The sequence below is a fragment of the Platalea leucorodia genome, assembly GCF_965183815.1.
Source record: "Platalea leucorodia genome assembly, chromosome: 16".
In the NCBI taxonomy this organism is placed as follows: domain Eukaryota; kingdom Metazoa; phylum Chordata; class Aves; order Pelecaniformes; family Threskiornithidae; genus Platalea; species Platalea leucorodia.
The window spans coordinates 9,649,687-9,677,400 of record NC_138838.1 but is presented as its reverse complement, the minus strand read 5'-3'; the positions used below and the strand labels follow the sequence as shown (position 1 = coordinate 9,677,400).

General features: G+C 39.4%; 1 protein-coding gene across 12 annotated transcripts in view; it reads right to left on the bottom strand.

Moving 5' to 3' along the window:
* Positions 1-27,714, bottom strand: part of USP32 (ubiquitin specific peptidase 32) — a gene marked incomplete at its 5' end in the record, with an annotated part of 116,948 nt that overhangs the window by 57,052 nt on the left and 32,182 nt on the right. For 6 of the 12 annotated variants that reach the window (XM_082328393.1, XM_082328397.1, XM_082328402.1 and 3 more), the window contains one exon: positions 1,711-1,838. In XM_082328393.1, the coding sequence (XP_082184519.1) occupies positions 1,711-1,838 (128 nt within the window). Of the gene's footprint in view, positions 1-1,710; positions 1,839-12,087; positions 12,318-17,261; positions 17,384-24,980; positions 25,124-25,814; positions 25,921-26,021; positions 26,071-27,714 lie in introns of those variants that run through there. The other 6 variants (XM_082328399.1, XM_082328400.1, XM_082328404.1 and 3 more) reach the window with 5 other exon arrangements.

Here is a 27,714-nt window from a genome sequence, read left to right as displayed (position 1 = left end):
CAAAATGATCAATTTTAATGATCGAAAGGCTGAAAACTAAGAACAAGGCTTTAAGCTGCCTAATGACTTTGCCTGCCTTTCCACATCCTGAAGCCAGGAATTACAAAGCATCCCGTCACAGCATGAGAAGAATCAAATCCAAATTTTGTCCAAATTTACAGTATTCAAGCTTACAGCTATGACTACTGCATTGCCTGAATATGAAGGCTAGAAGTACACAGTAATTTGTACCAGAATTTTGAGATGTCGATGTGCCAGATTTGATGAGGTGACATCAAAAAACAATTATGATTCTTCCATTAACTTTATTTCACCAACTGGAAACCAAGAACTGCAGTATAACTATAATGAGTGTTAAAAGAGAGAATCATCACCAAATCTGTGTCTTTAAGGACAGATTTTTAAAAAATAAAGTAGAAGGTAGCCATTTGAAAGACATTTGAAAACCTGTCTCTATTTGTGACCAAAAGTTTACTTCATGCAAATCAGTAATTTAATCCTTAATACTGCCATAAAAGGGATAAAAAAGTACAAGTTAACTCATAATGTAAAATTCTCAACATTTGATATTATTTCAAACCAATTGTATACAGTGTAGGATATGTTTTTTGTTTAATCTTATGGGCTGCTAACAGTCAAAGCATCCAGACAACACATACAGAAATTAATACTGAAGACATGCTTTAAGCTACGGGCAAATCATATATTTCCTTTTAATTTGATAGTGCTAACACACATTGCAATTTTTCGTGTTAAGCGCTTGAACACCCACATAAAAATCAAACTGCTAACTATATTAAAGAGACAAGTAATATCATCTTCTTTGTCAACATTTAGGAAAAACAGAAAAAAGAACGCACAAAAGATTAAGCTTAGGAAAAAAGTAACTCTACCACAGCGTTAAACCTTTTGCAATGCACACTTCACTACTCACATTATCTAAATAAAACTGGAAGACTTGCACGCTGCCTGTGAGGTCAATAACACTGAAGATACCAGAAATAGAAGCTGCGATTAGAAACTACATGGAGCAAGGTATCATTTGAAAGGTCTGGCTAATCTTTTTCTTCTCTACCAACAATATTTTAATTTCTCTCTCAAGACAGAGGCAACACTATGAAAGAAAATAATTTTTTTAAACATGCACGTGTGCAGGATGGTGTTACTATTTTTTAGATATATACACACACAATATTTATATCCACGTAGCATATTTTGATTCTGGCTATTTTACAGTTCATTTATATATTTATTATACATAAAATTATTTTTAAGAGCTTGTAAAGATTAATCTGCACTTTAGAAAACAAAGTAAAAGCCAACGGAATCTCAGAGAAACCAACAGCAAGTGCATCTCCAGAGTAAATAAAATCCTCTGTTATAATGGCTACGTATATTGTTAAAACTTCCCGACCTTTTACTTCCCCCAGTCTTCATTTGGATATTCACGTTTATTTCCAGGTCACCTACCCCACCTAGTAGTTGGGTTGGAATCAGTAGCTCAGTCAAGCACACATCAGTGACAACCCATGATGCAAGACTGGAACATTATCTCCAGATAGAGAACGTACATTGTGATATAGTATGAAAAATGGAAAGAAATTAAATTAGCATGTGCACCTGTACAGGCATATTTGTGTGTGCACATCTATAAGTGCACATTATCAACCTCATATGCCTCCCCAGAAAAACAGCAAGTTCATAGATTACCTCAGCAACTTTTGGAGGGACTCCATCACCAAGAACTTCCCTGATGAAGCACTGTTGAGTCATATAATATGAGAGTCCACAAGTTCTCTTGAAAGCATCTTTCAGTCGCTTTAGCTCTATATCTGTAACTGTGTTGAGTGAGAAGAGAGGAGAAAAAAAAGATTTGGTCAATAAAGGTATCGCAGAAATGTAATAGCTTAAGGACTCTCAAAATACTATACTTACATTTACCTTTACCATAAAAAGAAAGGAAGAAATTAAATGCATGATTTCACCTAAATAGTGGGAAAATCTGACTACTAGAAAATGAGATCTAATAACCTAATCTTCCCCCCAAAAGTGAAGTAAACCTAAAGTTAACATCAATGATTACAACAGTTCACTAAGTTGTCTCTGACTACAATAGCCTATTATAATTCATTCTAAATTAAGCACCGTTATTGTCACACAAAAGGAAAATAAGCTAGCTTTATGACCAATTTTACATTGCATGTAAGCCAGAGAAATGATGTGTAACCAACAGTGGTGAATATTATTAAGAGCAGCTCCAGCAGCATGCTTCAAGCAGTTTCATCTAGCAACCAGTCTACTTTTCTGTATATGAAAAAAAACATTTAGTCACCACTTACATGCTCATAAGACAGTGCAGTGAAGCACAAATTTAACAGGAATACTACAGTTAAACTTTGGACTAACTGTAATTCTTCACCTAAGATTCTCTTGCACAGTCAAAATCTGATTACCAGCTAAAACTTGTTCAAACTTGTTCACGATCTGTAAATGTGAAAAGTTTGATGACATCCTGTTTATATTTGCACATGAGCTTCCTGAAAAGCAGTCCCTGCATTCAGATTTTACAAGCATACAGCAACTTTATAACAAAGTGTTTAAGAAGTGAAGTATCTCACTGAACAAAAAAAGTCCTTTGTCAAAAACCAAGTTGCAGAGAATAACATACCATGACCTCGATCACATGTACGTTACTATGTAGTGCAGAAAGAGCTATTTATCATCTAGAAGCCAAAAGAAATTACGCTGTACGTGATAGCTATTTCACTGTATTTATAGTAAGGCATTTTCCTTCCCCTAATATAACAAGCCAGACAAAAACAACACTGACATGGCCAAAAGCTTGTCAAGCTTTTTGTCAGCCAAAATAAAACAGAACACTTGATAGCTTAATCCAGCACTCTCCTTAAAACTTCTACATTTCAATTAATTCATTCATCAAAAGAAGAATCACTCCTTAAAAGTAAATCACATTGTAACAATCCTCCCTAACTTTAATCCTAGTCAACATTGAATCGGACTAGTGACTTCATTTAACGATTGTGTGTAAAAACAGAATTTGGGTCACGTTTCTTTTCAAATTTTATTACAGATTCTGGGTACTTTTGACCAGAGAAAAAAATCAAAGGATCTAAGAAATAAATCTAAAGTGTGACCCACACAGCACTGGTGCTATCAATTAACATGGATTTGGCAAAAGACACTCATGTTATCAACATCACTGTACTGGTTTTGGCTGGGGTAGAGTTAACTTTCTTCACAGTAGCTGCTATGGGGCCATGATTTGGATTTGTGCTGAAAACAGTGCTGGTAACACAGGGATGCTCTAGCTCCTGCTGAGCAGGGCTTACGCAGAGCCAAGGCCTTTTCTGCCTCCCACCCGCCCCACCGGCGAGCAGGCTGGGGGGCACAAGAGGCTGGGAGGGGACACGGCTGGGACAGCTGACCCCAGCTGCCCAAAGGGCTGTCCCACACCACACGGCGTCACGCTCAGCACAGAAAGCTGGGGGAAGGAGGAGGAAGGGGGGGAACATTGGGAGCAATGGCGTTTGTCTTCCCAAGTCACCGTTACACGTGATGGAGCCCTGCTTTCCTGGGGATGGCTGAGCACCTGCCTGCCCAGGGGAAGCGGTGAATGAATTCCTTGTTTTGCTTTGCTTGTTTGCACAGCTTTTGCTTTACTTATTAAACTGTCTTTATCTCAACCCACGAGTTTTCTCACTTTTACTCTTCTGACTTTCTCCCCCATCCCACCAGGAGGAGTGAGCAAGCGGTGGTGCTTGGCTGCTGGCAGGTGTTAAACCACAACATCATATATCTTGTTTTAATAAAACAAGTATACTTTAATTATATGGCAGAAGAATGTTGGTATAATACTGTTACTTGCCTTATATGGTGTTTAAATTTCACTATTTCATACTAACATCTGTCCATAGAGTAATTTTCTTTCTTTGTGTCTTTACGTGTGATGTTTTAATGAATGCTCAAACACTGTTAGGTACACCAATTAAAGCTTTATTCCAAGATTTTCCCTAGCTAACTGGAAACAGACTCTCCGATACGATATTCACAACCTGAAGCGACATTCTCCACACTCCCCAGCTCTTCTGAATTACAGAAACAGGAAGGAAAATCAAGATTCTGCAAAGAAACCAAGCCTCACGCCGCAGCCTTTCCTCCAAACATGTGCAAGAAATTAACAGAAGTGCTTCACATCAGAGGGATGCTGCACCTCGTCTCCTCCACACCTCTTACACACAACGTAACTATAGCAAATTTTCAGCCAACAGGGACAACTCCCCACCACATGTTTAATGAGTAAAAGCTTGGGATCGCTAGGGAACATAAGAAGGGGAAGCTGCTGGCTTCATTATTTTGGCAAGGTAGAGCAAACAACCTAGCTCCTAGTCAAAATCTAGCAACAGTTCTTTGATGAAAATACTTTAATTTATTGTATTTTTTATATGCATGCACACACATACACTTTTAACAAAAATAGACTCTGCATTCTGGTTTTTTCTCCCCTCCTGTGAATTCTTTTAACTCCTCACCAGTTAATCCATTTTGGTTTGTGGTCATTTGGCAAAAAAGTTTGTATACAAACAAAGCATTAACTAACCAGATGCTTACGGCTTTACACATGTTATAATGGACTTGCAGGAAACATAATTATTTCTTACTGCAAAAATAAGGTCAAAACATACAGAACATATACACTATGGTATACCTAATATAGCACTGTGTCATTATCCATGTTTTCAGGTTTAGTTTCCTGGCTGCATAGAAAATTCAAATAATTTTCATAAGAAATTATGATGGAAATATTTTTTTTTTCCCCCAGCATTCCTTTATAACTACTGATTTTGTGTCCCTTGTTGCAGTGTGTTCAAGTTTCTCCCCAGCATGGCAGCACGGTGAGGAGGAGCGAAGGAGGCTCCGGATGGACTCGGATGCAGACCGGCACAGTGCTGCCTTCCTGCCGCACTGACAACCCCTGCAATTTCTGGGCAGAGCAGTTTCGCACAACTCCAGTGACCTTCCAGCTGCTGTCCCTGCTGAGCCCACTTACTGCAAAAGCACTTCTCAATAGGAACGCAGGTACAATCTCACCGAGTTATGCTTGTGCATTATTTTCTTGCTAGGATTAATTAAATACAACAGCCCATAGCCATGTAAAACTTCCAATTACTGTTTTAATAGAAAATTTTATTAATTTAATAAATGTGAACTGACTGTATGTAATAGGCTAGAACATAAAGTTATTTTAGTCAGTCAAGTACTTTCATAATCATAAAATTTACTGGCCATTCCTTTATGAGATTTACCTGTATTAACAGAAATTAAAGCAATTTGTAATCTGACAATCTTAACTGCAGACCATATTAGTACTCCAGAGATATTTTATGTATCACCTTACATCCCACAGTGCACTAAACAAGTTACATGTTTCTAGGAGTCACCAAAACGCAACCACCTCTCTGGTGACAGAGTGGTATTTCTTGTGCGAAACTCTGATGTAACAGAGAGCAGTGAATTAATTTAACCCCGGCAGAGTTGCTGTTTTGCAGTTTCACAGGACAGAGAAGGCCTCTACTCTAAGCAAACAGGTCTCACTGTATCACAAGTTAAGACAACAAGCACAGCAATGAAACTTAGGCCAACTATATCCTGGAGATACCCAGGACGCCCAAGAGCATGGCATACAGCAGGTATTGGTACTTCCTTGAGCACCTGCGACTGCCAAGAGTGTATTTCAGGCAGCGTTCAGGAACAAGAAAATCCCATACATATATATCTACCATGAAAGGCAGAAGTGACTGGGGTCCTACCAAAGGATGGGTTGGCGAGGAGAAGATTGGGAAGAAAACTAGTCAACCAGTACCACGAACACCTTCAAAAAGAACTGTCAGTATATCATCTAATAGTAGATGATAAATTGATACTGCTAATCCATGTTAGTTTTCAAAAGCAAGTTATTAGTGCTAGAGACCACGTAATATCATTGTTTGCACACAGAAACTATAAAGCAGGTCATGGAATTACAGGAAAGGTAATTACTTCCATTCCTTCCCCAGGACACATTAAAATGACAGATGCTGGCCATTTAAAATCATCTGCAAAGCTTTGTAAAAATAAGTTCATTATACATTTAGATCCAGGTACATGAAAGTACTACTGAAATGAGCAGAGTATAAATCAAAGATGTTATCAATGTCTACTATGAGTCTGGAAGACAAATAAAATATTTGACTACAAAATACTAACACCAAAGTAGCAATTATTCAACATAGAGATAGAACATGATGGCATGTTGAGAGGAAATAAAACTAAGTTTTAAATTATGAAAGTAACATTTCCAGAAGAAATATATCTATTACTATAATAACATTAAAAACTAGAACACTTACATACCCACAAGCTACCTTTTTTCTCTCAATTCCACAAGTCCTATGCAGCAAGCATCACAGACCATGGAGATATTTTTAATCCCACCTTAAAACGTACATGTAGTTAACAAACCTGTTTCCTACACTGACTTAAGTTCCTTCATTAAGTATATTCACTTTTTCCAAAAGCACAGTCTTACCAAACACCTTCAGGAGACAGTTGTCTGCAAACACCTAAGACGACCATTCACAAGCTGCTTTCATTAGACAGACAGACACTACACTATCGGGTACACTGTTGCTGCATTCATAACCTGACTGTGAAAAACAGAACACGTAAGACTTCCCAAAATAAGTTTATGGTAGCCGACACAGCAAAAACCATCTCCACAGTGCTCCTACCAATAACAGGTGGCACAACCTCAATATTACGGCAGAGAAAGCAATGCAATTGGGACTGCGCACCTAATTCTTTACCCCTCAAGACTACAGAAGCTAACTTTTTATTGTGAGGTTCTAATTCAAAATAATAAAAACAATTTTCAGTAGTTAGATACTGTATTCTAATTCTTAAAATTACATCTGCCTACTTCCAAAACCCACCATTGAAACAAATGGTCTTTTCCACAAAAGGAAAGACAGACTATGTCATTCTGTCTAGGCAACTTATTACTATTACAAACCTCCTCGATGCTACCTTGGCTGGACGGTTTCTGATAAAGTTAAAGACAGTTTAACAGAAGATTAGTGCTGCTTCCAAAACTCTCCAGGGAATATTCGAGCTCCAGTTTGTTTAATAAAGTTTAAATGAAACCATGCAACCTCAGCTAAAAATGTCACTGCAACTTACAGTAATTTAACAAACCTTCAGCTCATTCAACTGCCGACAATATTTTTAGTTTAATAGTGTTACTTAAACTTAATGCTGTTTATATGGATTTACGACTCTACTATTTTTTTTAAACTCACATCTGTCCAGGTAACGATTTGCGTAGTGCCTTCCAAAACAATCCTGTGCTGGAAATCACCCTCTTTCCACGGCTTTCACTCCACGTATTTATAACCAAGTCATCCTGGAGTTTTCCTTTTAGAATAAAACTGTATCTGAAGCTCAAACTATGCAAGCCTAGATGCCCAACTCCAGACTTAAACGTTATTTTGCCACCCACATAAAACTGACCTGAATTTCAGAGGGGATCCCCACCAGGTCTGTCACTGATACAAACGGGAGCTGCAGGGAATCTGTCTCAGAAAAAAACATGCTACATTTATGTAGAAGCCTTATGTTAGATGCCCACATTCTGGACATTATATCTAACGTTCCATTTGGAAAAGGAAGGCAGAAAACACAGCTGAAGTTACTCCCCTCCTCCTCATCCTACTTAAAACTCAAAGGGGTGTGTAAAAGCAAGGTTAATTATCTGAAGTATTTACTGTCTAATACTGAAATTCTGTAATATTTACATGTGCTGAATCAACTACTCTCAAATGTAAAGTCTGTTTTGTATAAAAATTGTAGTCCAAATAGCATACATAAAAAATAATTTATGTATCGCAATTTCTCTTCAGGCAGCAGATACTATTCCTTTTGCTTACCTATTCTGTACATCTTTAGAAGTACCTTACGTTCTGTTTAACTAAACTAAGGTGGAGGAAATCAACCCGTACAGTGGAGCTTTGGCAAGTTTTGCAGACACATTCTCTATTCATTTTAGAAACTTTTTTCTTTCCACATCCTGTAGCACTGATCCCACCCCCACCTTCTTGTCTTTATCTTGGAAAGTTTTAAAATGCATTGTGAATAATGTATAGTTCAATGTACAGCACAATCTCTGTCACGTCAAGACAAAGGTTGTACTGAAAAGCACAGGACAACTTTATACAACAAACACCTGTGCAAAACTCAGCAAGCTGGGAAGCAAATACCTGTCTCAGCAAAAGTTACCCTGCTATTACAAGACTGCTAGTGAAATTTTTTAAGAGTCATCATAAACATATGACTACATAACTAAATACACCTAATATTGATACTTTTGCTTCTTCACTTCCTGTTTTGGAAAAAGAGAGAGAAGAAAATGGTTACATCAAAGCCAATTCCTCACGAACAGAAGTGCCTTCAGTGCATACGCTTCATACTTCCTTAGAGACTAATGAATCTAAGCTAAGGTTTGTACAAGTTACCTCAATACTATGTTTTATTCAAATACTGCAAGAAAGTAGTTAAAATCTGCCTTAATTTTATATATATATATTCTGCAATTTCTTGAGAGATGCAACACTAGGAACACTGTTGAGGTGAAGAAAATAAGAGCTGCCATACACCACCGCCTCTGCTTGACACCAGTAACTAACTTGCACCTAAAGCACGAACCAACAGAGTAACTTCTCTTCCCATCTTTCAGCAGATGGCTGCTCTCCAATGCTCATGCGACAAAGTTTAAAGATTTACACATGCACTGAAGAGGAGCAACACCAAAATTTACGATCAATCACTGCTGCTTAAGATGCAACAGTTCACACATGAATGTGAAGCACTATAAGAAACAAATATTCATTTTGAAGGGAGCTTCTCTGAAGGTTAAAAGAAGCAGTTAGTCAGGCTTAATGGATTTATCACAGCTTATATAACATAATTAATATATACCTTGCCTATGACATGTGCAATGAGAGTGCGCACAATAAATGCATTTTAAATTCCTATTTAATATTTACTAGGAAAGTCAGACCAGCCATAAAATTACCTTCTTTTACAAGGCTTCTTCCCCTACCTTTCAAAATCCGAGCACAATTATGTAAAATGCTGTGGTGATACAGAATGAGATACAAACCACAGCTTTCAAAAGCATACAGTTGGCTGTTGTAGTAAAGGATAAGAATAAAAGCATAGCGTTTGAACTCTTAATACTGCCCGAGACATTCAGGCAAAAGACGCTTAACCTCTCCATGCCTTCGCTGTCTCAACACTAGTCTAGTCTACATCAGGCAGATGTTTGATAAATGATCTAAGGCACTCTGTAAAAGTACTATAAGCTACTATTAAGGAGTTGCTTTAATCAGTGAAAAGGACAGAATCCCAATAGTTTAGCTGAGGGTAGGTGCAGTTAATCTGCCACGTCTACTATAAACCAACAGCCAATTAACGTAATCTGTAACTAACCGGACAGAGAAACAACGCACATATCTGTTTTCTTTCCTTTCATCTTATTAGAGAAAAGTAGTGACTGTTGAAAACAAATCAGTGATTTGGCAACCTCTATTTACACCAGGATCACAAAACTAACATGCAAATCACCACTTCCATTAGTATGAGTAGCAGTAACAGCACCAAAAAGCTGATGAAATTGTTACGTCTCAAAAGCCTAAAATATTTCATTTGGCTACATGAAAAGAAATTGTTTATTCTATTTTACAGGTGACCAGCAAAAAAAAAAAAAAAAAAAAAAAAAAAAAAAAAGCCGAATCAAGGCAGAAGACCACAATGTATCAACAATGCTGAAAATCAAAACAGGAAACAAATTACTGCATAAGCAGGCAGGAAAAAATGGAGAGGATAAAAAGTTCAGTTAAGGTGAAGGGGCAAGAAACTTTGAGTTCATCTGACTAAAGTATCTTACAATATATCTAGTAGGGCTGGTACTTTTTCCCAGAACTGCAAGCATCAAAATGCCCACAATACCCTACAAACGCACACACACATAAAATCTGAATTTCTAATGTCACTACTAGATGGAAAAAGCTTGCTATGTCAGTGTCTTAAAAAAAACCCCACACATCAGCCCTGCAGATCTCAAGTATACAGAGCAAGCAATAATTTGCAACCATCAGCATAACATTGCATTTGTTCTTTACTAAAAATAACCAAACCTGAATTTTAATAAAACAGACAACTTGATCATCCTTCAGAAAGCAAGCAAAATTCACCTATCTCAAGCTCTTCCTGACTTCCAGCTCGGGTTTTAATAATTCTAATATTTTGATTTTTAAGTGACAATTTTACAGGTTCAATATCAAACTCACAGGGCATATAATTCTCTAACGAGACAATTATCTTCCCTGTAATCACTTGCTCAATATTTCCCCCAGGAATCTTCATCCTAGTTATACATGGAAATTTTATTACTTTTTTCATTAGTCTTTATTGTGACTTAATGGCTGCAGTTATGAAGTTGTCAAGAACCAAAGCAATTACTAAAAAGCTTCAAAGAGGTAAAATGTACAAGTGAACGTAAAGCATGTTTGGGAACAACCCCAAATAGGAAGAACAAACTGCAAAATACAACTGAGATAAATGAACCAGCTATGACTAAAAAGACAACCTCCACACTCACCTGTCCCTGCCAAAAAGGAACCCACTTGAGAACATTTTGGGCGAAAACACAGACAAAAAAAATCTTGCCTCCCCTAATGAAAAAATTAATCTACTCTTAAGGAATCTTTCATAAACAGAATATTAAAAATGGCACCATTCATATTACACAGTGCATCTCACTAAAGACGTAACAGTCTCAACATGACATTTACCAATAACAGGAACTTAAGGATAACAGCAACCCAGTTTTAGTATTAAAAAAAAAAAAAAAAAAATCAAATCATTCAATCAATTTGTATTTTTTTCCTCCTACCAATTCTTTGGTTTTTAGTAGTAGGGGCTCATCCTGGGGATCAAGCTTTTCTTGGCTCTATTAGACCTAACCATAATGCATATCAAAGGTTTAACATCTTGTGTGCGGAGAGCGGAAGAAGATTTAGTTATTACAATAGGATTTGCCAATTTTCTGTAACATGAAGACTTAGCATTTATGTGACGCTTTTAATCTTCAAAGAGCTTACTTCTCACAGTTACCATCCTCAAAAAGAAAGCCATTAAGTATTATTAGCCTGTTTTATCCATCTGTAAAGTATCTCCATCAGGGCACACACTGTCACATTGCTATTTGGATTATGTTTGCTTCAAGCAAAGCTAATCGGTACAGGTTCTGTGACAACCCTCCCCATAAGACTAGTGTGGATAGGAATTGCTACATAATAGTCCCAACAGTGAAATAATCCTCCCACCATCTGAGCACTTAAATCTTATTGGCTATATTTTATATCCTCAGGAATTAAAGGAGCCTAGTTTTATATGCTTACCAGTCCAACCCTGTAAGCTACAGAACAAACCTGAAAGAACCTGAACATTCAGAAACCTCTGCAAATCATTAAAATCACTTTTACCATACGTACCACCGCAAATTTAAATGCGATATACTGCAATATTAGGGACAGAACTAATTACTGTTATCAATTCAAGAACTGGTAAACTCATTCTCAGTGACTGAACAAAGCGATTCCTAGCCCTGATTAATCACAGGATGCCACCTTTCCTGGCCACAGGCCCCTGTCACAGCACTTATTGCTTCTTCCAAGATGAGGTGCTGTTACTGCTCTAGATGCTCTGAATAAATTATTGCTGACCCCGGAGAAGAGAAAACACACTCAGCTAGCTGAGCAGCACAGCCAGGCATGGAAACAGTACAGAAAAGTAAAAGGAAAGGAGACAGAGGTACAAGTTTTAAGTGGTTTTAAATACAGAGCATAAGCCATCTTGCAGCAACAGCAACAAGAACGCTGAACTCCCCTCCAAAAGACAGAAGCATGGACAAAAATGCAACATAGGGAAGTCCAAAAAGTAAGCAACCCTGTCTGGGATGCCGGTATTCACCTGAGCATAGTCATCACTCATTGCCCAGTTTCCAACCTCTTCATTCCTCATTTTAATTTCCTTTTCCACTACTATTTTCTTCTGATTCTTCTTCATAGTTTACGTAGTTTGTACAGGATTTCCTAGGATGATGGTTTTAGGTCTCAGTCTTTTCAGTATTTGGAATGGTTATTCGGTCCGATTTAGATTAGAAACAAAACTGCTCTTCTGAGCTGTCCCTTCATCAGTTTTCCTGGCAAATACACTGAAAGTTTATATTGTCACAGGTAAGCAGAACAGCTTCTGTCACAACTCAGAAAAGCTGCTTCCATTTTATTACCACCATGAAAATCATCTAGACATTTATGCTTGTTAAGATATATAAAATTACATTATATAACTCATTTCCAGTAAATAAACAGCCTATTAAAATGAAAGGCAAAGGCAAATGCCAACTATGTAAATGCAAATACCACATAAGGACTTTGCTACAAAATAAACTGTAATATAACAAATATTTCGTATCTTCTCTTCCAACAGTGTCAAAGGTACCAAATGCAGCTATACTATGAATTGTTCATTAATTTTAAAAATATCTTCTAAGCCTGAAAGTTAAACATAATCTGCAACTTCTGCATAGGAAGGCAGGGTTTCCTATAGCCTTTAGTGAGGACTAAAGGCAAGGAGTTCTAATTTGCGATTGCTGGTACAGTTTTGATCAAGTATTTACTCAAGTGTTAGTCTCTGGCAGCTAAAAGAGCCAACTCTAGTTAAGCGTAGTACTTAAATACTATGACAAGTAAAGAATAATAAAAGATTCAGACAGTATTTGTACACTGCTAAATTCTAATTTCTAAAGTTAAAAGAAAAATATTACTCGCTTAGAAGTCAAGTGTTTTGGCACAAACACATTACACACCTCTATATACGTACAGCTGACGGACAATAAAAGGCTCTGTATTTTGAGCTCTTGGTGATACATCTGTCTAAAATACAATCTTAAACTGAGATGCAAAGCGAACTATTTTAGTGTCAGGTCACAAATTTACGTCTTCTGTTACACTGTTATAAACACATGGTAACAAGTTTGCTACGCAATCTGTGAATGGCTGAAAAATAAAAGCAGATTCACAAATAGAGACACTAGCCTATACAGTCAAGAAATAAAATAAAAACTAACATGTGGTTAGTTCTGGGACCCTATGACATGTTTGGTAAAACACCGAGAACTGAATCAGAGACGTTTTTTGACAATAGCAAACAATTAGTGTCACTATTTCCAAACTCCCATTTCCACTGCTGCGTCTCCTGTTAAGAGAATTCTCCATAGACATCCGAGGACTGATATTTTGAAGAACTACGCTGAAAGACAGCATACTAGTCTTAACTATGTGCATGCTCTATTACAAAATTTATCTCTAAAAATATTCATCACTAGATGTATACTATTCCTAAGGTCCTACATTCAGAAGAATGAAACAGAGTATTTAGATACACCATATAACAGCTGTATGGGAAACGGCCTTCCAGTGATTTTACTGTCACTGACCAGTTTAGATTGATGTGACGACTCAAATTTCAGAGTTTCATATAAACACACTGTCCATTGTTTCACAGAAAAGAAGTATAGAAACAGAAACGGTATTAGAATGACTTAACACCAAAGAGCTACAATGCCCTGAATAGCGTCAGCAGCTGGAATCTCTCCCCGAATCCCTGAAGAGACTCACAACGTATCCCCAAGGACGCTATTGTCTCTATTAGAAGAGTACATTTACATAATAAATTATGAATGTTTTATATGAAGAGATATTTATCACGTCTTTTATATTCTGCTTTTTAACCTCTATTCTTGTAATACTCTGGCTTCTGCAGATATTTAGCCAGTGTTCTATATTAGAATTAAGTGTATGGTATGGTTCCTTCCTCCTTTAACCCATCTACATTGCAATCTACTCATTATTTAAGGAATAACATTAGTTCACACAAGACATTTACACAACTATTCTTTAAGCAAGGTGATTAGAAGACAACACTAAATTGCGGGTAACACAAAAAAGTTGGGAAGTTGTTAGTGGCAAAAGATCAATTATAATTCTTTAGGAAAAGAAAAATCATGTCGTTAGCTGCAAGATTGGAAAACAGAGATCAAAAAGTTCTTACATTACTTTTCCACTGATAACAACCTTCGTTAACATCCTCACAGAATACAGAGCAGGCTATACTGACTGCACTAACTGCTGTTGATGTTTTTTCTTAAAGCAATGCTGCTTCAGCTCTGCAAAGTGCAAATCCACTTTTCTAATTTTTAAACTAAAATCCAAGATCTAACTGTATCACACTGTTAGCGAAAATGTGGTAAAAATCTTCTTTACAAGACTAGGAAATTTCCAGTGCAGAATAAGATTTTGTTTCTGGATAACACCTAACAACTAGAAACATGGATTGAAAGGAAGTGCTTCTTCAGCCCAAAATAGATTCATGATGCCATATTCAAGTTCATTTTTAGAACAAATTTAATCTGCAAAACTGAAGTTCTCATAATTACTATCCCAATACTTTCAGTTCTTTTTCTCTATATCCAGACTTATTAAATCTGGCACTTCCTGTTCTGCTTAGGTTTCTCAGTTTCTTCCACATTTTTTTCATTCAAGGTTTCAGAATTTTAAAAGAACAATTTTGCAAACTAATGCAGTAAAACTGATCATTTAAAACAGCTGTCAGAAAATCCAACTAAATCAGTCCTATGATCATTTGTAGAGTTCCACTGAGACAGCAGCATATACCTGTTAAAGTATTTCAGTTCACAACTTGCTGCCAAAGCAGTCTGCCACAGGACAAAACCTGAGCGTCTCCATCATCACTATAAATTAAGATAAGGAATATCAATTCAAAACACAAAAGAAATGTAAGCATACATTCTATATTAAATACTTAACATGAAACTAAATTGTATGAGTGGATGACAACTGAAAGACCAGCTAACAAAAAGACAGATACCATGTAAATAAAAACCACAACTTGTAAGGAAGAATTCAAAAGGGCTTGTAATAGGTTTTATTTTTAAAGAACAAAGAATACATTTTTGTGCAGAATGCAATTATCTCTTATTTTGCCCTGGTGACACTGACTCTCATAACTTCTGGGTCCAATTCAGACTCTAAACTAAGCGAAACAGCTTCAAAGGATTTGGACATTAAAAAAAAAAAATCATCCAAATAAATGTTATACAAGACACTGGAAAGTATAGCTTTGTTTTCCCTTTGTAGTTGATGGTTAGAAGCATGCATGGCACTCTGATGACTGACTTGGCTGCCTCGCTCCAGACCAGTTCTACACTGCCTTTCTCTGCAGCTCATGACACACACCTGCAGAGAACCTGACCAGAAGAGAAGTCAAATCCCTTTTTAAGGTACAGAATGTCTCAGTGACTGTTCAAAACCATTCTAAAAGTCAAAATTGAAGCGTATGGCAATGTGTAAAGACAGATGATATTTCTGCCCATCTCAGTTTGTCCAAAGTTACCCATTATGAGTAAGGGACTGTCCTGTTAGTTGCAATGGCATCCTTGTCCCAGAAACCGGATGGTTTGCAGTGCATTCCGCCTTAACGCATTGGTGAACACATCAACCTATGCAGCCTGTGAATACCATTCCAGAAAAGAGATCGTGATTTTGTCCCAAATACACCACACAGTAAGCACAATGAGTTGTTAGCCTCACCAGCACATTTCCATGTGATAGGAGAGGCTTGTTATGTGTTGTGATAGGCTAAAAGGAGAAGGGAGAGGAGGATTTGAACACCTTGGAGATCATGGCATGTCACTCGATACGCCAAGTCACTCTACCTGTGATGGCTAATCACTTTAGCGGAGGTAATGATTCAGGTAAGCAACAATTCCAACGCTTTTGCCATTTTTACATTAAGTAATGTATACAATGGGAAATAAACCCTGGTCATTACAAACTGCCGTGACTATCATTTGTCCAAACCTTTCTCAAGCATATCCTATTTTGCCTCAAAACCAAATAAAGGCCTTGCTGCAAATGTTAGCATATTTTTAAAAGTAATTTTGTTAAACTACTAGATTACTTAACCAAGAAACACACATCTCTCTCTCCTAGAACTCAGTCGCATGTCAGTACTACACTAACATAATGAAGGAATTTTTTTATTGTCATTATGATGAATGACAATGGTCTACACAGAAAAATACTGTGATTGATTACAACTTGCATCGTTTTTTAAACAGATTTGGTGAACTACTACAAAAACTATATGCAGACGCATTTTGTTTCAAACCAAGATCTGAACCCAGCTTATACCCACTAAGAATCAGAAACCCAGAAGAGCTTTTACACCAGTTTAATAAAACTGCAGTTAAGAGAGATGCATTCTTTCCAACCATGTCCCCACCTCTAAGGACTACGCCAACCCTGCTCAATTGTAAACACAAGCCCACTTCTCAGAGGTGTTAAAATTCATTACGTAAAAAAAGAAATGCTAAGTATTATTACACAGCTAAGCTGAAAGCACTAAAGCTATACAGACACAGTCATCACTAACAAAAGTAAGATGTCCCTGAAGAAATCACAAAAGAGAATGTACATTAGCATTTTGCCACTCTTTAGGCAAGCAGGGTATTTTTATTCCAGTAAGTGCTAGCAATAATATAGTATTCAAAGTTTTGTGAATTAGACCCTTTCAAACTCTTAGGCAGAATCTACATTAATGGATTTTCCTTCTACATTCATTTTTGCCCAAAGGCTTCATTGTCTCATTATGTAAATGACCTTTTCATATGAAAATTAAATGTTAAAGATGCTTTTGGTAGTTCTTCAATACTGCAAATATCACATGGACATTGACAGTAATTCAGACTAAGTATAACTTAAAGAAAAAGCAACTGCTTCGAGCAATATAACAAATTAAGAAATAACTGGTTTTTAAAATACTTAAAAATTGAAAGTCTTACTTAGAATTAACCTCCAGAATTTTCTTTCCTATACAGAAACTTAAACTAGGAAATCATCAGTTTTATTATGAACAATATCAAAGACTATATTGTAAAATGCAGTTCTGAAAACACATATGCAGAACTTGGAGACCTGCACATATACCTTCAGTACACTTTCCACCTCATTGGATGTTCCTTGTAGAACCCAGCGAGCAGTCAGCACCCAGCTGGAGCTCACCTGAAGAGAGGCTGGGCAGTCCAAACCAAACGCTGCGTGCTGCTGAGTAGCCTCCACGGAACACCAAGTCCCACATGTTATTCAAAGTAATTCTGTAAGTTCCCACCAAACAGTTTAGTACTGCTAGGCACCTAGGATGCAGTAACAAAGTGGATAACAAACACGACGCTGATTGCAAAGGCAAAGACTTATCAGTCAAGGACAGGCAGAAAAAACTCTCACGCTGCTTCTACTCATTAAGAACACCACGTCATAGGTGTCTGTAAGTACCTCACTCTGTAAGGTTCCACGGTGAGACACCAGACATTTCTTGGTGCATTCCCAGTCCCTCAGTCAGCAGCAGTAAAACAACATTGCAGCTCCCAACCCAAGGAGGAACACGGCACCGACTTGGCCCAATAGGGACCCAAGTAGATGCAAAGCCCCACACTGAGCAAATCTTTACAATTAACAGACTACGGTTAAATAACCCAGGAGGCCCGAAAAAAACCCAGCTGGGTAGGTCTGGTTTACAACAGTCCTTGAAATAACTTAGTGGACAGAAAGAATTCTGATATTTGAAAATGCAACACTTGTTCTACCCCTCCTCCATTTCTTTTCTGTATGCTCACTGTATTTTGAATATCTTCTTGGACCAAAAAACAGCAGGATTATTCTAAAAATAATTAGTCACTAAGTCATACAGATGCCATGATAACAGCTCAAGGACATGCAACTCATTAGACCTACCTGGCACTCCCCATATACCAAATTTTTTAGAATGAATGTACAAATTTACAACATAACCAAAAATATACTCAATTTTCAGAAGATATTCTGGCATTTTTAAAATGACAGACATTAGTAACATCTGGTTTTTTTAAATACAGAAAAATCATGATCAGTCCTATCACAGAGCAGCAGCTGTACAATAATCTTAATTTATAGAATTAAATAGACATATCATGCCTCACCTAATCACATAACTTGCTAATGCTATGTTCTTTTTTATTCTCACAAAGCTTGTCATCCCTTCACAACCCCATTTTTTGAATGCCATTTCATTTTTTGAGTACTAAAGAAGTGAATGCCTTACTTATTTTATGAAATGAGACAGTAAGCTGGCTTCCCTTTGAGCAAAAGAAAGGGGGTAAGGGTTGTTTTACTCATTTCTCCCACAATGCCAGCAGCCAGAAAGCCTGATACTGTTACAGGTCAAGTACAACAGGACTCGAGTAGCCCCCCTTGTTTTTTTTCCCTTTCACATTTCATTAGAGATGCTTCATATCATTTTGAAAGCTTCCTAGTTTCTATTTTTGTCTTATTTTATTTTCTCTGTAGGACACTGTCAGGTAGATTTAGGACCCTGATGTTACAGTTTTTATAAAAACAAGGCTTTACAAAATTCAAGATGAACACAAATATTTCATAGAATCTACCAGCTTGGAAAGTATCTCAGGAGGTCAACTAGTTCAACCTTGTGCTTGAAACTGGGTCAATACTGAACTCAGACCAGATTGCAGAGGGCTTTGCCCAGGCAGGTCTTGAAAACCTCTAAGGATGAAAGTTCAACAACTTTCTCTGGGCATATATATTAAAAAAAAAAAAAAAAAGCCTGCTTTTACAGGAGCAAAAACTAGAAACTGATTAGAAAGAGGTGACCATGAAAATAACTGATTTCATTGATTAAAATACAAGAAATAAAGCAGAACAAGCAACAGTTACATGAGCTATGAGATATATAGGCATATAATCTATAAAACAAATAAACGTTTTGAGTACTGAATTTTAGTCTACATCAACATAAAAAAATATATTACATCTATCATAGCCTGATACTGTACTTTTAGCTTATATCAAGATGTTTAACACTCAAAATGAAGATTTGTTCAGCTTACCCTTTAACTTCCAGCCACCATGGCTGGAATGATATTATCTATTTACGCTCATTTGGCAGCTTTCCTGACCGCTTTGACTTGAATCTCTAGTAACGTGCTGACAGGACAAAAATGCATCTAATATTATGAGACTGCTGTTATTTAGAGACACGATTCACCTGTTGAAGTGAGAAACCAGAGGACTCCCAACATTTACCGAATCGTATTTCAAGGTTTTGAGGGCTTTTTGCTTTAAGATGTTCAACCATTTCTTGTTTATGAAATCCCTACAGTCTTACATCCTCTTTTATCAGACTTAAATCACTGTGTGCACATCCAACATCTGAGCACTTACTCCCCAAGTTACTGCCATGCTTGGTACAGCTGGACTTGGGAACCACCTAAGAATTACTAAAAACCTACTAAAAGGTATGTGATCAGGTCCCTCAGAACCACAGCACTCACAGAAGCCTAAGCAGAAGGCAACGTTTTCCTCTAATTTGTAAGTTTTCAACTGGTATTTCATAAAGAACTTCTAACGACCACAAAAGGCATCTCAGGAAAGGAAACTAACTGTTAGATGACTTAAGTTCACTATACAAATGTTCCTCATTTCCAATAGGAAATAACTTGGGCAGTCATAAGTAAGAAGAGGTTGAAAACCACTGAGTACACTTCTCTAAACTTGGACCCTGAAGTAAAAGACGAGAAAGCAGTCGCTGCAACTTAGCAGATGAAGAATTACAGATAAATAACTATTTTCTAACAGTAGCCTCTTCTCATCAGTTCGTGGAAGTTTAAGTAGAATTCCCCAAGTCACTTGTGCACTGTAGTACATGTTCAGCAGAGACTACTGAGGTATCCTCCCAAAACAAGCATCAGAACTGAATGCCAAAGTTGTGAAATAATTACCGCTCTGTGAATTTGAGAGGCTACTTGCAGCTCTACAGATTTATAAACAGGAAGTGTGAAGCTATGCGTTCATACCTGCTTTAATCATATGACAGAGCCCTAAAGCCATCAAATACTGGCTGACATAACAAGTCTCGCTGTATAATCTAGACTGTCTCAACAGTGGATCCTATTCATTCTGATAGCTAAAAAAAAAAAAAAAAAAAGATAGGGGGCTGAGAGAGATCTAGGCATTTTCATCACATGCCTCTGAAAACTCAAAGCTCCTTAAACAGAAGGACACAGGTTTATACCCCTAGAAAACGACATATCCTGAAGAACATTCACCTACCTACGGTGTTCGAGCACTGTTTTTCAGATATGAGAGAAAAGAAACTAGAATAGTTGCTTTTGTGGGATGTAGAAAGAAGAAACCACTAAAATGGTTCCCTGATCATTTCTCCTAAAAACGTTAAAAAGTAAAACTTTTACTTAAAAAGTAAAACTCCTAAAACTTAAAAAGTTAATTTCACAGTCTGGAGTAATACAAAGTAGTCTTCTATAGGCTCAAGGGCTGAGTCCATGGATTTTGTCACCAGGTTGAGATCAAGACAACCTCAAATAGATGATTACATATTTGCACAAGTTTTCCATCATCCGTTTGTCAGATTTACTACATCTGTACGCTTGAGGATGTTAATGAATGATCAGACACCAGACATATATGCCTTGATTTAAATAAAACAAATGTAGCTATTTTTCAAATTCAATCAAGACAAAAGGTCATTAGCAAGATTTATCCTCTGCCCATCGCATAACATTAGTCATTATTGGAAAGCATACTAACTAACCTGTTTGTGGATTAAAGCGGGTTTTCAATTGCTTTGACGGGCTGCTTGTTCTCCAGTTAGTAGCATCTTTGAGATACACAAGCAGGAAAGAAAATTGTCTTCAAAAACTACTATTTCATGACCGCTCCAGAGGCAAATCCTGTGAAATTGATACACCTGCAAGTTTTGCCTCAATATTAGCTGGCGTTTTAATTGCATGCACATTTTTGAAAGACAGCACTGTTTTTGTTCTTTCTTTTTGCTCTTTTTCTCAGAGATCATTGTGCACAAACAGAACACAATGAAACGGATCTATCAGCAGCCACTCATTTCTCCAAACAGTATACTCACTGACCACACTGACGTTGTGGCAATTCCCCCTTCTGCCAACCCAGCATACATGGAACAAAAATTTTACTTTACTTTAAGCAGAAAGAAAACCCCACCTTCTTCTCTGGCACAAATTTAACAGATCCGTGATTATTCACTAACATTTATTTTGTTTAAGTGGTTACCTGACTGAATATTTAGCATACATAAGCTGAAAATGGCCTGAGCTAGTAAGACCTGCTCTAAGTAGCATTCACAGAAACTTTGACTATAGATTCTATAATCTCATAATTTTCAAGTACCTTCATAAATTTATGGTCAGTCTACGATTATATTCTGAAAGTTACTTAAGCAGAACACATTAACAGACACTGGAAAATACAGTCCTTAGGGATCTGAAATAAATTGGCCATCAATACCACATAGCCATCTCTTTCCTGGGGAATCCTTATTAAAATACCCTATATATAACACAGCATAGTGCAGGAGCTGCCATGCTGGAGCTAATACAATAGTAATAGAAAGTTCTTCCTTTTAGAAAGTTTTACTGGCCCAAAGACAGCCCTTTAAGGAATCGGGTGTCAAGGCTGCCAGCAGAACAAGTAAAAGATAAGGCAGAGTTTAGAGTGCTACCTCCTTGGCATAAGGCAAGGCCTAACACTGGGCAATTCTCAGAAAGAGCGAGCAGCCAGCCAGCCTGACAAACAGAATGGTAGTAAAGGAGTCAGAAATCAGAGGCACGCATTGGAAAAGGCACCAAACCAAAAAGGGATACCAACAAAAGGGATACTTCCGGCACTGCCCTAGGAAGAAAATTGCTGTTGGAGCTTAGCGTTAAGGAAAAAAAAAAAGCAACAAACCCAAGAGCCACATTACCAGTTTATGCCATCACAAACTTACTTTGATAAAATAACCAATAATCTTATGCAAAGTTTGGAATGAAGCACTCCTTTTACTTCACCTGTAATGACCTGTCCATGAATTTCACCTCATTACAAAGAAGTCATCCTCAGAAGGAGGTCTACGGGGTCAGGAAGAGCCCTCACCGCAAGTTCAGAGCCCATACCTCTTCCACTGCAACAGGCAACGTAGTGCCTCTGGCTACTATAAATAAGATGACCATAATTTGGCAATATTCATAACAAGAGAAGAGTTGTCTAAAATAGAATCCCTTACTTTTCACTCCCAAACTACACAACGGGACACAGATTTTACAGGCCATGAGGGAAGAAGGGTGACTAACAAGACTCAGTGTGACCTGCACCGGTGGACACAAGACAACTTCATCATGCCACATGGCCACGTCATCCACAGCACAGTCAGCTGTCTGTGCCAACAAGCGGGGGGGGGGGGGGGGGGTAAGAAATTGCAGTACTATCTCATGCTCAAGGGTGAAAAAGGCCATTAACACTAGACTGCTCTCACATTTTCATCTCCTCGAATAGAAGTTACAGTTTAGCTACAGTTATTTATATTGTGAGTGTTTAACCACAAAAACTCTCCTCACCTTCACAACCTTTGGTTACTCCCAAAATGGAATTGCAATAAATAAAATTGCGGCCATTCACAACTTAAAAGTCAGCCTTATTTTCCGAAGCTTGCAGAACCAGCAGCCCTCATTGCATTTTTCCAGATATTCTGAACAACTGAAATTAAAATTAGCGTCTCAAAAATATGATCACAACATTTGGAATGATTACTACTTCTACAAGTATAGTTAACCGCTATTGATTACCTATGAAGAATTCACAGTTGAAGAATTTATACAATATCACCTAATATGTTAAATGCCTTTCTCGGCATTTAATGATCAGGACACAATGTTGGAGAAGAAAGATCTAATCGGACATAAATATATTTGGCTTTCTTTTTTTGATGTTTATGTTTATCCATTATAGCTGTTTGGTGCTGGTGTCCACAGAAATGTCACAAGTACCAGCATGGTTTTGTGCAAGTAAGAATGGCCTAACAAATAACATTTTGATAACCAGCCTGTTTTATACATACAATGATTCACTGGTTAAGTAAACAACATAGTTATTTAGCAAAACATCGATTTATATTAGAGAGCCTAAAACAACCTTTCTGTTCCCCTACAGAAAAACAGTATTAAATGCCTCATACAGATAGAAAAACATCAAAGAAAAATATTACATTCACTGTGCAGAAGTAATTTTAAATAACTTAAAAAAAAAAAAAAAATCTTATTTTTACGTCAAGTAAACTTTTAATGATGAAACATCCATATCAACTTCCTTGATTTTGAAGCAGTATATGAGTTTAAATCTAACTTTAAAATTCAAAACATTTGGTTTCTCTTATTTATGAACTTTGGAACATACATCTTGACCAAATGAATGTATTTTCCACCAAAGAGCTTATTTCAAACACTTCCTGTTATATTCAACTTCACACCTCTACCAAGCTACATTTATGACTCCAGCTCCTCTAAAAATACATACACCAATGCTTTTAAAGACTTCTTATACTTTCACTAGAAGTGAAATTCTTCAAGGCTGTTACGTTTAAAATCTGTAACGAAAGTGAGTTTGAATCACATATTTGTTTCTTCTGCTTAACAGTATGTTGCTCCATTTCCTATTTGACATGGCATCCCTCAGAGGCTCCACCATAAAAAAAAATTAAAATATTTAATAAAAATCCCATTTCACACTAATTTGCTGTTTCTCCTTCAATTAACGCTCAATGTTTCCTCCCAGCTTTCTGTGATCAATTGTTACATGCTTCTCAGATGTAAGCAGAAATAAAAAGGGCAGCCATGTATTGGTTTGAGCTTATGAATTTTATCAATGCTTTAAATATCAAACAGGTGAACTGCTTTAACTGTCTGTACTACATCACATGAATCCACAACAGACTAACAATTATCAAAAACTATCCTCTCTGCAAACCCTTTACCATTGAAAATTACTGTCCCTCTTTGTCCTTGGACTTGGATATCAGTTCTAGAGCAAGATAGCTGACAGGGTGTAGCTTGCCTGTCGCCTTGGAACCCTGCGGCTGCGAGTATTCGGCATTGAGCTTGTTTATGTTTTCCCTTCCTCTTTAAATTCTCCAGGAGGAATCTAGAAACGGACTAAGACAGCAACATATATAATAAACCATAAAAGCTACATCCATCTTTCAGCCTAGAGATGCAGCTGCGTGCTCCCTAGCAGGGACAGCAGCAAGTAAACATGAGGAGCCAGTCGGTATGAGACAGCCGAGAGCTGACAGGCGGCGCGGTGAGAGGAGCGGCACGGCAAGTCCTGTCACATCGGGATGGCAGCATTTCCCCATGCCTTTTTCCAGGGCAGCCAGGAGAGCCGGCAAGCGACGGGCAAAAAGCGAGGCCGAGGGCTGGGAGACAGCGGGAGGGTCTGGCGGCATCAGCGCCCGCCGGCTGCCTCTGCTCCCCGCCCGGCTGCCGGCGGACCGGCGGGACGGCACCGGCGGCCGCTGCCGAGGCGCGGAGGCGGCGAGGAGAGGAGATCCTCCCCGCGGCCGCTGCCCAGGCCCCATTATTAAGATAGGGGAGATAAATAAATAAAGGGGGGGGGGGGGAGGAAGGGGGGGAGGAAGGGGGCGGGGAAGGAGCCTGAGGGAGAGGAACGGCGCAAGTGCCTCCGCGCCGGGGTCTGTCATGGTGGTGCGAGGAGCCACCAGACGCCGCCCGGCCGCGCCGCCCGCTGACAGGGGCAGAGCGGGGCCCCCTCCCGCCGCCCCCCCCCCCCCCGCCCCGCAGGCCCGCCGCGCCCCCTCCCCGCCCCCCCGCCGCTCGCTCCGCAACCCCCCCCCCCCTCCGCCCTCACCCCTTCGCAGGGCCTCATCGTAGCTGAGGAAGCCGATGCGGGACTCCTTGGCGCCCATGGTGCCCCTCAGTCCATGGCCTCCCCCGCCGGCCGGCTCGGCGCCGCGGAGCCCGGGCTGCGCCGCTAACGACTCCGGAGCACAGGGCGCGGGCGGGGGGGGGCGGGGCGGGCCGGGGCGGCCGGGGGGAGGAGGCGGCCGCGCGCCCTCCCCGCCGCCGCCTCCATGGCGGGTTACGTGAAGGAGCCCGCCCGCCGCACCGCGTCACGTGACGGGGAGGGCTGTTACCGTCCGCCCTCACGCCGTGGCGCCTCCTAACGGACAGCGCGCGCGCGCCGCTCTCGCTCCCCTCCCGCCACAGGGGAGCGCCCCGCGTCACGTGACGCGGCAGCACCCGCCTCCCCCTCGCTGCCCGCCAAAGGCGCCGGCGCGCGGCTCCCGCTTTCTCTCAGCCGTCGCCGGGGATGAGGGCGGCCGGCGGGAGCGGCCCCGACCCGGGCGAACCGGGGGCCCGTCCCTTGGGATAGGCGAGGGGCGAGGCCGGCTGGGCATGTGCAGCGGGGCCGGCCTCTCGGGGCCTGTCTCGGAGCCGTTAGGCGCCCAGCCGCGCCGCGCAGGGTACAGTGGGGAAGGGCTTATGAGGAAGAGCTCGCCCTCCGCACACACGCTTCGAAATTTGGCACTTGGGAAATTGTCAACGCTTTCCGCAGGTGCGCACACACGCACGAAGGGCGAGGCGCAAGGCCGCAGTGCAACGGGGCCCCTACGGCAGTGCGAGGGTCGTGGCCCTGGGTCTGCACCCTGTGCCTCGGCCCTTCAGCCCCCCCCCCCCATACCTCAGAGGGCACCGCAGCTCTCCTCAGAAAGTCCTCTAGGGAGAAGTACTGCAAGCATGGGGTGACGGGAGGAAGTTCCTGTTCCATTAAAATGGCCTTTCAGCGCCTGAAACAGAAACACGGACTGAATTGTAAAAGGATCAAAAATACCTCTGTCCTTTGCTGTTCTTCAGCATGTTTGCTTTTAGTATTCAGTCCAATACTTACACAGAATGGGAGGATTTCCCAAATGGCTTTGTTACAACATTAAGCCTGGTAACATACCCTGGGTCACTCCCGAGCAGAAAATAAGGAGTTTGAAAGAAAACATTGATTTCCAAGGGTAGCTCATTCCAAGGATTGTTCCTGCACAGAAACAAAGCCTGTGAAAACACCAGTTGCAAGCCATTCCCTAAGTTACAGTTTCCGTACGGAATGATTTTACCACATCAGAGCTGAAGAAAGGTCAAGCCGAAGTTACTTTCTTGCTGATGTAAGTTAACGCATAGGTATTTTTATAGCAAACATTCCAAACAAATTTCATATCTGATATGCAAAGCCAGGAATGCTGCTTACAGAGAAGGTAGCTTGAAGGCCAAATTTCTCCTCATGTAACACTACTCGGATGCAAAGACACTACAAATTAATTAAGCTTCATAAAGCCTCCTTACATTTTTTTTCTGCCATCATCTGAATTGTTTATTATCTTAGATTTGTGACAAAGAATACAATTATTACACTCAAGCATAAAACCTTCCACAGAGGACCTTTTGGCTCTCTGGAATATAGACTGTGGGGGTAGGAGGGAGGCTTAAGTGCTTTATAAAAATGTAAAGGAAATTGTTTGGAACATAGTTCACCCACCAGTCACTTGTTACACGCTTACCTTTTAAAGAGGATATAAGCTCCCTTATATCCTCTTATTCTTATGTTACCTTTACATACCTCTTCTCAATATAGTGCCTCACCCAAGCAGCTTTCAATTTAGATACAATATAAACTTTCAAATATTTGAGAGAATGAATTCAACAAACATGGCAACATGTCAATCAAAAGCATAAGTTGGCAATATTAGAAACAGCTGGAGAAGTCAGTTTATCTTGTGATTAAATGAAGTATTCGAACCCCTAACGATGGCATTCCTTGTGCCATGCTGTTTGCAGCGGATCACTTCTTTAAAGTATTAACTCGCAGCTGAGGAGACACGGTTTAATTCCTGACTTCGCTGTGGTATTCCTCTGTGACCTTACGTCCAGTAATAATCTTGTAATGTTTTGGTTGCTCATCTGAATTACAAAGATAACGATACATGGAGAGTCCCCTTTTGCTTGGAACAAGCTGCACTGGGATACAGCCAGACCCAAACTGGCAGAGCAGTTACAGAAAGCAGTTAAGAGCAGGAAGCAAGTACAATGGCGTAAGACAGCTTCACACCAATTTCTTCTAGTTTTCACACCGATTTCTCCATGACTATTCATCCTTGCCTCACCTCCCTTAAGTCTCTTACTTTCAGTAATTTATATTATTAAATAGCAACAACAAAACCCCAAGTAAGGCGGCACACCACAGAGCTGACAGTACACACCCAGGCCTGTTTCATCTAGACATATAGGAGCGAAGAAACCTGCCGGGGCAACGACTCCCATCTGATGCAATTGCAGCCAATACAGTTTATAACTGCCGTGCTGCATCTACTCAATTCCATGTTGCAACATGGATGAATTACCAACATCCCCTTCTGTATATTTACAGAAACCGATTTATCTCTTTTCAGCTTTCAAAAAAACTCAACGGATTAAGCTCTTCTAGTTGCCCCTCTCTCAAGAAGTACATCATTCCGCCAACTCTTAGCAGACTCCCTCTATGCCAGTTTCAGATCACCTTTCCAGTACGGATAACCAGACTTTTATTCCATTTTCAG